Source organism: Pezoporus wallicus, unplaced genomic scaffold (genome assembly GCF_028554395.1).
Source record: "Pezoporus wallicus isolate ANWC-B61680 ecotype Strahan unplaced genomic scaffold, APGP_CSIRO_Pwel_v1 contig_4322, whole genome shotgun sequence".
Classification (NCBI taxonomy): domain Eukaryota; kingdom Metazoa; phylum Chordata; class Aves; order Psittaciformes; family Psittacidae; genus Pezoporus; species Pezoporus wallicus.
In genome coordinates this window covers 1,389,131-1,402,061 of record NW_026637224.1, presented here as the reverse complement: position 1 = coordinate 1,402,061, position 12,931 = coordinate 1,389,131, and the positions used below count along the sequence as shown (strand labels likewise).

The 12,931-nt window shown below is 37.2% G+C and overlaps 1 protein-coding gene across 3 annotated transcripts in view; it reads left to right on the top strand.

Moving 5' to 3' along the window:
- TMEM161B (transmembrane protein 161B) overlaps positions 1-12,931 on the top strand; it is a 39,432-nt gene that overhangs the window by 11,227 nt on the left and 15,274 nt on the right. For all 3 annotated transcript variants that reach the window (XM_057404288.1, XM_057404287.1, XM_057404286.1), the window contains exons 3-5: positions 4,237-4,317; positions 8,968-9,065; positions 10,776-10,932. In XM_057404288.1, the coding sequence (XP_057260271.1) occupies positions 4,237-4,317; positions 8,968-9,065; positions 10,776-10,932 (336 nt within the window). The remainder of the gene's footprint in view (positions 1-4,236; positions 4,318-8,967; positions 9,066-10,775; positions 10,933-12,931) is intronic.

The window sequence follows — 12,931 nt, the reverse complement described above, 5'->3', positions numbered from 1 at the left end:
TCCTGGATTTCTGAGGAAGTATCCTTGAATAATAATTTTCTTCATAGGAGTCTTAACCAGTCTTTTATAATTTTCCATTTACTTTTTTTGTCTCCATCTTGGCATTACCAACTTTTTTTTTCTTTTTTGTTTTCCCCACTTCATCACCCAAAGAGTTGCTAATGAAAAATGACATAGATGTTGTTTAGATGCATGTTAAGTACCTCTGGTTAGATATAATGCAAAACATTAATTGTCAAGTGAATAATATGAACAGGAATAAAACTTTAACTGTTGTGTGAAGTTTTATTGTTGACCATATCTGCAGGGTATTGATCACCTTTTTCGTACCCTCAAGAGAATATTACATTAATGAATATGAGACAGCATGCCACTTATTTTTGAGATGTGTTACTACTATAGTGGTTTTATCAGCAATTCTTCAAATGCAGTTTTCTACTTTTTATGTCTTACTTTAAAGATTTATTTAAACTTTTATCTCAAAATTTAAGTATTCAATTGTTCTCTTAAAAGAATTGCTCAATATTATGCCCGTGTTCTTTGTTCTTGTGAAGTTTTCGCTTTCCTTGTGTCCTGGGTTCAGCAGTAGCAGTTATTTTTCTCCTTCTTAGTAGCTGGTGCAGTGCTGTGTTTTTGACTTTCAGCCTGGGAACAACACTGGTAACACCAGTGTTTTTAGTTGTTGCTATGTAATGCTTACTCCGATCAAGGACTTTCTGAGTCTCTGCCACGAAGGAGGGTAAACCGGGAGGGAAACTGGGAGGGAGCAGAGGCAGGACACCTGAGCCAAAGTACCAAAGGAGTATTCCATACCACAGGACATCATGCCCAGTGTATAAACTGGGGAGAGTTACTGAGCAGGCCCAGATTGCAGTTTGGATCGGGCTGGGTATTTGTCAGTTGGTGATGAGCAATTGTATTCTCTTCCCTTGTAATTTCCCTTATTATTATTGGTGGTAGAAGTAGTGGTTTGTGTTATACTTTAGTTACTGGACTGTTCTTATCTCAACCCGTGGGAGTTACATTCTTCTGATTCTCTTCCCCATCCCTCTTGGAGCAGGGAGAGGAAGAAGGGAGGACGTGAGTGAGCGGCTGCATGATTCTGAGTTACCAGCTGGGCCTAAACCATGACACCTTGTTCTAAGGCTTGCTGTGCTCCTAAGATAGGGAGAGGTTTGCTTTTTAAATCATGGAATCCTAAAATGATTTGAGTGGAAAAGGACCTTAAGATCATCCAGTTCCAACCCCCCCTGCCATGGGCAGGGACACCTAGACCATGTCCCAAGGCAGTGTCCAACCTGGCCTTGAACACTGGCCAGGGATGGAGCATTTGCCACTTCCACTCTTCTGTTTCTTCTAAAAAAAATACTTTTCATCATCATTTTCTTCTTTTATCTTTGTGCACCTGCAGATTGATAAATACATAAAACAGGATTTCTGCGCTTGTTCTTACGGATTTTTGCTCCTACTGAAGTCAATAGGAGTCTTATGATTGACATTCGTGTTAGTAGCCTTGAAAATGTCATTGTGTTCTTCAGTATTCTGTTTGTCTGGTAACTGTTTTAGTGCATTGTAATTTCAGTCATTGTGAATAATCTCCTGAATGCAAGAATTCTGTAAAAAGCCAGAAATAATTCTGCTGTCCAGGAATAAAAACAAGTAAGAAGCTTCACTGCAACAGGAGTCTGAATTGTAATGGCAGAAAGAAAAGCAGTTCTTTTCTCAGTTTAGCTGACAAACTTTTATGTCTAACCCATTTTCCTTAATGCTGTCTTTTTTTGCCAGTGGTATTTTCTTTGACAGACTTGTGTGGGTAGGGTGCTAGGTGTTTTGTGCACACGTAACTGTGCAGGTATAAGCAGAAACACTCTTAAGCAGTCCAGCTTTTCCAGGAAAAGTTACCACCTGCTCCTCCTTTCCTTTGTTAGTATACTTTCAAGTAATTCTTTGGTTCCCCAAACTGGTTTTTAAGTTACTTCATTTAAGCATTTTTTTTCCAAAGGCTTGGGAGGCTTTTGTAAGCATTATAGTCTGAAATGTCTATAGATAGCCACTGCTGAATGGGAGCAAGGATAAAAATGTTACCAAACAAGCCAGAAGCTCTTCTAGTTATCAGTTGTTTCCAAGATGCCTGTATATGTACATTCAAAGCCTGTTAAAATGAAACATAGACATTTCAAAATTTAAAAGAATTGTTAGACTAGATGGACATAAGATTATTCATTTACAGAATGAAAACCTATAATTTACTGTTGAAAAACAGCTTACTTAAATTTGTAAAGAAATACAAACCTTTTCCATCAATGTCATTTCAGAGCTTGAGTGGAATTTGAATATTCATGTTTGTTGAAGTAAATGAATTGGCAGCCTAAGTATCTGCTTTTTTAACTTTGCATTTTTAACTAATTATCTTTGCAATTTTAGCTAATTTAACCTTTGTATTTTTAACTAATAAAGCCTTCTGTACCAAAATGCTGCTTTTAAGTTGCTCAGCTACTTCAGTTGTTCTGTTTTCAGGCCACTTCAGGAAGACAGGCGAAAATGGATGTTTTCTTTTGCAGTCATTAATGACCTTCATTCAAACTAACTGGGGCATATCTGTGCTGCTGTTGCTATTCAGACTAACCTGGATATGTCACAGTGAGAGAGTAATCAGTTGTGGGATCTAAGTTTTAAACGTATATAAGCTGAAGCAGATATGAACTATTTTTCTTTTTTAGGTCTATGTTTTTGGAAATATTTGTTCAGATCTCTTGGGTTTGAGATTTTAGATGAAAGGTGTGTAGAGTTTATTAGCTAAAGATTTCCAAACCTGTTGTATCCTCTTAGTTGTAATTAGTGATCACTTGCAACATAATTCTGTCATGTAATTAAGAGCAAATTGTTGTTTAAGTGTTTATAATGTATTAGTATCAGAGAATCCCAGACTGGTTTGTGTTGGAAGGGACCTTAAAGCTCATCCAGTTCCAGCCGCCTGCCACAGGCAGGGACAACTTCCACTAGACCACTTTGGTCCGAGCCACTAGACCATGTTGTCCGAGCCCCGTCCAGCCTGGCCTCGAACACTGCCAAGGATGGGGCAGTCACCCTGTGCCAGCGCCCCACCACCCTCACAGGGAAGAACTTCTGCCTAAGAGCTCATCTCTATCTCCCCTCTTGTCAGGTTAAAAATGTGGCTGGTTAAAAATGGAGTTGACTGTATTGGAGACAAAAAACCCTGAAAAATATGCTTATTGTGTGGCACTGCCAGGTACTATTCTTTCTCTCTTTTTGCAAGTCATTTGATGGTTCAATTGAGAAGTCACAGAATCAGAGGATGGTTTTGGTTGGAAGGGATGTTAAAGCTTGTCCAGTTCCAACCCCCTGCCACATGCAGGGACACCTTCCATGAGACCAGGTTGCTCCAAGATCTGTCCTACTTGGCCTTGTATGTTACACAGAACAAGATTTTTGTTGATTCTGCTGCATTAGGTACTATTTCTTTATCTGCATAGGAAAAAAATTGAAAAATTAGTTTTCCAACACAGATGATCTTCATCACTGCAGAACTACTTTTGGTATTTTCCGTTGCCATGTTCAGATCTCGGAGATGTTGAATGACAGAGCAGAAGACTTTTTCTGTTTCTCCCCACTTTCTCTGTGTTGTTTGAAAGCTAGGAAGAAGTTAATATCTGTAATGTAGTTTGTCTTCTTGGAGGAGGTTTTTAGGAAAGGAGTGTTAATGTTAAGATCTGCTCTGCCTGAGAGAACAGATAGCTACTCTGGACTCTGGAGAATTACTGTTGTTTTGAAAAGCATGATTATGCTGCGTAAGATAATTTAGAATGTGGCTCTCATGGGTAATTGTAATGGTACAATTATCCCAGTGAACTTTTTTCAATATCAGTACAATCTTTTTTGCTGTATTTGATGATAATGGTAAAATTTGGTGGTTTGGGAAGTGAAGGGTTTTCACTTAACTGACAAAGTGGCACAGCTTTCTTACTATGAATAAGCGTCTTACATGCTGAAGAGAACTGAAGTTTAGCTGTAGTTGTTTAGTTCAGGCAGAGTTGGTACTTGCACATAAGGGTGTTTTGCGTAGTTACTGCAAATGACCAGTGGCTTAATAGGCATACAGATTGTGTGTTTATATATATATATATTTCTATATTTTTATATATATATTTTAAACCATTAAAACCATTATATTGCAAATACTGCTATGGTTATACTTAAGATTTTATTTTTCTTTAGTTTAAGGTGGTATCAGCATCCCACTGAAGAAGAGCTACGAATTCTTGCAGGGAAACAAAAAGGCAAGAGCAAAAAGGATAGGTAAATATTTGTTCTAAGCTTTTTCTTTTCCTTTTTTTTTTTTCCTTGTTATGATCCATATATTAACTTTGCTAGCCAACTTTTGTCTTTTTGTGAGTTTAAATCTGTTACTTGCCTATAGCTGCCTCACTTGCCACAGCTCTGTACCAACCTGTGTTGGTTTAACAAAGTGTCAGTTTAACAGAGAGTTGAAGATGCCCAAATTGTGCAGAACTGGATGACATCCAGTCCACAAGATTGGTCTGTGAAACTGCTAATTTGGTGGCAGTGAATTTTTTTAGTGAATATATTCATTTGCATGAAAACTGAGGAAAGCAAATCTTCTGTAGGATTGAAGCTCTTCATCTTGAAGCAAGAGAAGAAAGATTTGAGTATATTAGTTAAACAGGATTACTGTGAACCATCACTCTTACACAGCTGTGAAAAAGGTAAATGTGCTGTTAGGATGTATTAGGTAAGGTATTTCTTGTAGAAGAGATATGGAAATACTAATCCTCTTGGGCGAGGCACTGGTGTAGAACTTTAGCTGGATTACCATGTACAGTTCTCATCACTAATGCTCAAGAAAAATGAGGTTGTACCTGAACAGGTGCACAGAGGGCCGCTAGGATCATCCAGGAAGCAGAAAATGTCTTACAAGAGGAAGCTAAAATAGCTTGGCTTGTTTAACCTAACAAAAGACGACTGAGGGGGTGGGATAGCTGTCGGTCAGCTTAAGATGGAAGGAGATTTCTGATGTTCAGGCACAAAGTTCTGGAACAGCCTTATCAGAAGCACCGCTGTGGCAATCTTGGGATGGTGGATCTGGCTATGTGATGCAAGGTTTCTGAATTGACTGTATTTAAAATAAACAAACCAACGAACCTGGCTTTCATTTTACATGTTTGTTGCAATATTCTTTCAAATTCAGAAACTCATCTAACAGTTTTCTGCAGCAAGTTGAGGTGAAATAATTGTGAGTAGCATTACAATTTATAGCTGTCAATTTAAGCAGTGATATTCATTCATATGTAAAATAACTTTAATTATAAAACTATAACTTAAAGTCCACCCATAGAAGCCTTCAACAGAAAAACACAAGCACATTCCAAATAATAATTGTACGTTGCTCTTACTGCCTTTCCTCAGCCTAGCCAGTCTTTTGCCATCCAAAAGATGTGTGTTCTCACTTTCACCAGAGCAATTGCATGCTCTCAGCTGAGTGCAAGTATGGCATGTTAATGTGTACTGACATACAAGTTTAAATTTTGTAAGCTTTGAGAAATTTACTGTGAAATTTAGTAGGAACCTGTATCACAAGTCACCTATATATGCATTAAGTACTTTTTCGGTTACTAAACTTACACATTTAATGTTTTAAATGCAGTGCTGTTTTCATGTTTGCCAAGGCAAATTTTGTGGTGTGATTTCATTATTATAAGATAGATATAATCATCTTACTGTATTAATATGTAACCGAGAGAGCACAGTTGTAATAGTTGGAAATAATTGTTTGTACTAGGATAAATTTTAATTGCAGGGGAGTAGAAAACTTCAAAGAAACCAAGACAGTAATGTGGAGGCTTAAGTGATGCTTTCTTTGCTGTGCTGTTTTAAGGACAGAGTGAATGAAGCACTTACTTTTTAGTCAGTAAGTATACCTCTGTGTCCTCTAAAGAAGTGGCTGTTGTTGGAGAGCCATGGTTTAAAGCAAGAATTGCTCCTATTGAGTTGGTTTGGATACACTGTTGGATATATCCAGTATCCAACTGGATATTGAATTGGTCTGGATGTACTATTTTAGGTTGCACAAAATGGAATGCAGCACTCCTTTGAGCCAAGGAGGTGTGAAACAGATAGTGTAGGAGAAACAAGGAGGCATCTCTTTGTTTTTTGTTTTTTTTCCCCATGTCTTTTCAAGAAAAAATGCAAAATGTAGTACATTCTCCTGTGTCTTACTTAAATACTTTTCCAATATGAACTAATTAAAAGAGAAATTAGGAAAGCAGATCCAAGGAACTTGCTTGAGAATTAGCCTTATAAACAGCTGTAATATGAACTTGTAGTCCAGTTTATTCAATGCGTATTACACTTCAGTATATTGTCCTGTGCGTTGTAAGAGCATGTGAATATTAGGCAGTTTTTCTATTTCTGAATTATGTTGTATTAAATTGTTAGACCAATATAAAGGTCCATAGCTACTATGAATTGCTTTGAATTAAAGCTGTATATGATCCTGGGTGTGTTCAGTGTCTCTTGGATTATGGGTCCCCTGGGATAATTAAAGTACAGGAACACCAAATTCTGTTAAGCTGAAATGCTTCTGTTATCAAAATGCTCATCTCACTCAAGATGATGGTACATGCAGTAGGAAGACTTCAAGAGTACAACTTGGGGCAGGGAAGCACACCAAAGCTTGTAGATACACTTCCAGGGTAGAGTCTGGGACGTCTTGTTCAGACTTCAGCACCTGAATTGTTGAATACTCCTATCCTCAGTTTTTAGTTTGTCCATTAAAACTTCTGTGCTTTTGAAAATACTCAGAATTAATAAAACCTGGAAAAAAAATGATGCTTTCTGCTTGTATCCTCATCTTGCACGTTAGTTGAGAGGACTTCATTCCTTATAAATAAATTAATAATTGATTGATTGAATTTCCTTTAATGCTTATGTCCCAATAACTCATCTTTCCGTGAAAAATCCACCTCTCCTTTAAAGGTTTTAAGGTTTGGGTTTTTTTTATTTTTTTTATTACTCTAAGAAAACATTTTCTGATCTGCTTTAATGATATTTTATTTTTAATAGTGATGAGGTAGGTTTTACCCTAGTTAGTAATGGTAATCTTTCAGCCCAATTTTGTGTAACTTGATCTTGTTCAGGCTCTTTTAAGAGCATCCTTTTTTCTTCAGTTTAAAGTCTGGTAATGTGTCTTATTTTCAGGAAATTGGAGATTCTGATGTTGGCATTGTTTCAGATCTCCAGATGAAAATGCACTTTCTTTTTTTTTTTCCAAATATGTAATCTTTTATGGTCTTTACATGTATTTCTGCTATGAAAAATGATTCCTTAAAAATGTGTTAGTTCTTACCAGCAATTTGGAAAACACAGTCATTTTATGTCTAAGACATACTTTTGTTTATACATACAAGTATTTCAAAGATGATTTGTGTAGGGCTGGAAAAGAGGAGCGATGGTGGCTAGAGTAAAGGCTTCAACATGTGGACGAAGTGTATAGTTTACTAGTCTGAGGGAGGGATTTGCAACAGGTACGTATCCAGTGTGCACAGAGGGTGGATAGGGAGTAGTAAACATGTTGTTCAAGGAGGCACTGAGTAATATTAGTGTAGTACATTTAAGGACTTCTCTATTTTGGACACACATTGTGGACCTTGGCGCCACAAGACGCTATGGAGTTCAACAAATCTCATACTGGTTCAGAATGAGATTAGGGAAATTCACATCAGTTTTGAATGTCGGTTTCAGGTTTCAGAAGATGCAATCCCTGGCTCAGCTTATCCTCAAATTGCTTACTGCTGGAAGCCAGAAAGGGTTTACCAGTGTGAGGAGCAACTTTTGGTTGCTTATTCCTTCTGTTTGAACAAGCAAGTAGCCACCTGTATGACAGGAGCAAGTGAATCTGTGTGTCACTGTTTATCAAGCCCCAGTGTATTTCTGTCGTGCCCTGCAGAAATGACTAAAACCTGAAACACAGCTTTAAACACTGGTGTGGTATCATGATGTACTTAGCATTGTCTGCTTCCCCGAAGAGAGCATGGTGGATTATTTCTTTTCAAGATGTATTGGATCTCTATATGATTGTAGTAACACTGTAATAAGCATATATATAAATTTATTTTTATAAGCAGGGTATGAATTGCAACAACTTTGTGGTATTTCTACATGCATCGTTTTTGATTAGAAAGCTATCTTAAAATTATCTTTGCTTGATGGCAAGTAGGATGGCTCTCTGGAGCATCTATTGGCCAGTTTGTATAATGTACTTGCTAAGCACCCTCTTGTGACAAAAAGGACTGATTTTTTTTGGAAATTTGGGTTTTATTTTTTCCTTATCAGCTGTCTTCTGAGGTAGATTACTGTTTGTTGTTATTTCCAGTGGGCGTTCAGTAAATTAACATTGCCAGATGTGTCTGTCTTTTCCACTTATTTTCAATCCAAAGACTTTAACACTCCTGTCTTTCAGTATCCGGGTCTAAGCCTCAATTAAAAAGTTTCAGTTTAGCTTTGATTTTCCTTTGGGCTGTCTATATGGTGGGGTACATATATTATGCTCTGTAGCTGCACTTGTGTCACAGATTTTTCGAGACTGTGAGAACTTACTACAACACCCTGTAGCTCCCTGAAAAGAGAAAAATCAGTGGGCTGAAATTAATACTGGATCTTGTCCTGATACATGCTCAGGATGCAGCATATAGAAGCCATTTAAACCCACACCACAGCAGTCTGTCAGAGCCTTGCAAGGTAAAGCTAGGAGGCTTTGACATACCTGTTTGTTTCTCAAGACTTGAATTAGTGCTTTCAGCTAGATAGATAAAGATGTTTGCATTTATCAAAAAAGTGATCTGCACTTTTCTTAAATTTGGAATGTCTTTACATATTGAAAGCTTGTCATATCCATGTATGTATTATCTATTAATTTATTTACTTTTTCAGAAAATATAATGGTCATATTGAAAGCAAACCTCTAACCATTCCAAAAGACATCGATCTTCATCTGGAAACAAAATCTGTGACTGAAAGGGACACTATTGGTAAGAATAAGTGGATGCAGACAACGGTACATTATTTCAAATATATCCTGGTTCTTTTTATCAAGTGTTTATTTATGATGAATGTTGGAATATCTTTTGTTATAGACAATGAATGAATAAAAGTACAACTGATATAAAGTTTAATGAGAAAGCAAGAATTTGGGCTAAATCTCCCTTGTTCCATGGGTGACATCTTAGTAGCAGTTTTATGGAAAAGGATGAGGAGGTGAAATCCAGCATAAAGCATATCTCTTGCATCAGGCAGCCAGAGCAATATGAGACAACACCATGGTCTGTTTGAAACAGAGATCATGGCTTTTTGCAAGATAATGAGAACCAGCAGATGTTGAAACATGTATTTTCTGCTCATCTAAAATAGGGAATGTGCCGTAGTATTGAAGCCTAGGCCTTTCAACCACACATCTGAAGCATTGAGGTAAAATGCTTAGAAATCATAAGTGATGCATCATAAGCATTGAGCTAAAATGCTTAAAAATTTAATCTTATAAGTAGCGTTAAGTGTTTTGGAAGTTGCTGTTTTTTATATGGTAATTTTTATTTTCTTAATCATAACCAGTCATTCTGTTACAGAAAACACTTATATGGATATGTATGTATTTGTGATGCATTTTCTTCCAATCTACGTTTTTATATGGATTTGTTCTATGCATAAATACAGAAAGAAGTGTAGTCTTACGCAAAACATTTCTCAAATTATTGGAAAGAGTGTAGAAAATACCTTTAACAGAAATGCAGAGTTTTTTAAAGCTGGCACATAAATAACTAATGCATTCATGGGTTTAAATTTTTCTTATTTGCTTGAAATTACAGCATTTAACTCTCTCCCAGAATAGTTATGGATACTGATACAGTGTAAGGTATACAAACTTTTGTTGACTCTAGCCAGGTAGACATTTCAGAATAAGTATAGGACTTGGAAATACCAGAGTTTGGCCAATTTCATATGTTTGACATCAGGTAGCTTGTTGTCAACAGACAAGTCTCAGTATGTTTCGTGACTTCCTAACCATGTAGATGTAGGAAGAAGTCTTTGGGAGGGACAGGTCACAAATTGCAGTTTTCCAGCACCTGTGGGAGCTCTCTCTTTGTAAATCACCCAGCCTGCATGCAACTGCAGTATTATCCCCAGAATTTTTACAGTGGAATTTACACAGTAATTTCTCCTGTATTGCTGTACAGGAGATAGTAACAATATCTGGAAGAACAGGCCATCAGTATCTTAGATGTTGTTTTGTTTTGTTTTGTTTTTTAAACAGAGGAAGCAATTATATATAGTATTTTAAAGGATTGCCAGTGAGCTTTTAGTCTTTTAACAGAGTAAAAAAACTCGTATCTAGAATTGCAGGTAGTCGCAGCTGGAGAATCATTTTCTGTTATGATATTGACATCTAAATAAAGTATGCTTTTTGAGGTTAGGATGTTAATGTGTAAAAGCTGAGATAATAAAAAAGTAAAATCTTGTAGCCTTATAAATCTGAGCAGTAATCAAATATCAAGTAACAAGTGAACAGTGAAGTTCACTGTTGAGTGGAAAAAATGTGGCTTTTTTATGGTTGTTGGTCTTGGATGGTCTGCCTAGACCTCAGTCAATTGAAAGCGTTTTGTAATTGTCTGTCCATTCTATATATGTCAGTAACTGCCATAAAATAATTGCACAAACAATAATGCTTGCAAACTTGTATTTTTCAGCCTTGCATTATTTTCCAGAATATCAGTGGTTGGTGGATTTCACTGTTGCAGCTACAGTTGTGTATGTGGTGACAGAAGCCTATTACAGCATTGTGAAGCCCTCACAAGAAATGAATATCAGTGTAGTGTGGTGTCTGCTTGTCCTGGCTTTTGCAGTGTATCCTTTTCTGTGTTTTTAAATGACTATCTGATCCAAATAGTCCACAGCATCCTACAATTCATATAAAGGTCTGTATTGTTGATTGGCAGGATACACATATATACAGCATTTGGAAAAAGGAGTGCGTAAGCTAATGCTGGTTGGGTAATGTATATGCTGTATATGCTGGAATCAAGAGCTTGTTAGTATTAATACCAAACCATTTATGGAAAATGAAATATGTGAACTTACATGTAGTTCTTATCTGTAGTATGGAGTGGTTCTAAACTAATTCTATTTTGCCCAGTTTGGCATTCAGAAATAGATTTCTGTACAGAGAGTGTTTACAACTTTGAGAAGTGTGCAAGTTATTGCAGTTTATTGCATACTTTAAGTTTGCAGTCTATTTAATCTGATACTTCCTGAACAAATTAGTGTAGTAATTTGTATACAAATTTATGGCAAAGGGATGTGCATGAATTCATAATTTCGAAGGATATTCAAGAAACTTTTACAAAGTTTACAGAAAATAAAATGTGTAGACAGCTGTGGGAGCAGAGGTGGTACGTTTTGGAAGCTCTGTGAAAAGCTGAATTTCTCTCTGTAACTGAGGGAAAAAGCAACCAATATTGGACCATAAAAGTAAGAAACTCTTATGTTTGTTTTTACTGGAAAAGGCAACATCAGACATGAGTGCTTGCACAATAATTAACTCCACATACCAATCCAGATCTATGTTTTAGGGAGGAAAGTTGCCTTTTGAAGACCTAGTAAGTCTTCAAAGCAGTGGAATTGCATAAGTGGAATTGCAACAGCGCAGGTTATGGAAAGGTGAGTTAGAAAATAAAGTTCTGCAACTCCTCTGCACCCTCAACAACTGACAACCAGATAAAGTGCTAAGTTAGGGTCGATACAGTACTTGAATATTCAAAATTGATTCCTCAGTATAAATGCCTGTTCTTCAGTAAGGGTTCTTACTGTGTTGTGCATGGGGATTTTGGGTTAGGTTTTGTTGCTGTTAGCAATAGCTGGGGGTGTAATATAAACCCTTTGAAATCTAATGCTCAGTTATATTTGGATAACCATTCTGGATATGCTTACTGCTTTTCTGTACTTAATAATTATTAAAATAGGTGCTGCCTTTATGATAAGGATAGGAATTATTTCTTTAAGTAGCCTTGTTGTAGTTGAAGCCCATCTGGTAACTCAGAACCACACAGCCGCTCATGCACTCCCCCCTCCTTTGTTCCTCCCCCTGCTCCTGGAGGGATGGGGAGGAGAATCGGAAGAATGAAACTCTTATGGGTTGAGATAAGAACACTCCAGTAACTAAGGTATAGCACAAACCACTATTGCTACCACCAATAATAATAATGATAAGGGAAATAACAAGGGAAGAGAATACAATTGCTCACCACCTGCTGACCAATACCCAGCCCAACCTGAGCAGCAGTCTAGCCCTTCCAGGTAACTGCCCCCAGTTTATATACTGGGCATGACGTGCTGTGGTATGGAATACCCCTTTGGCTATTTTGGGTCAGGTGTCCTGTCTCTGCTTCCTCCCTCCTCCTTCTTGTGACCCTCCTTCCTGGCAGAGCATGAGACTCACAAAGTCCTTGGTCAGAGTAAACATTACTAAACATTACTAGCAACAACTGAAAACGCCATTATCAGTGTTGTGCCCAGGCTGAAAGGCAAGAACACAGCACTGCACCAGCTACTAAGAAGGAGAAAAATGACTGCTATAGCTGAACTCAGGACAAGCCTGAGGTAAAAACGATACCCAGAACTTTCTATATAGAGTAAGAGCTTGCTGGAAGAGGGAGTTGACTCACATTATGAGAAAATAAAGACTGTAGCTTGCTTCCAGAGAAGGTATTTCTCCTTTGACTTGTCAGTGGAGAGGTCCACAGTTCAAAAGGTGTTTTTTCTAAACATAGTGACAGGAAAGTCAGTCGCTGGCTCTGAAGCACCTTATAATGATATTACAGCAGTATTACAGCCTTTGTTTTATTTG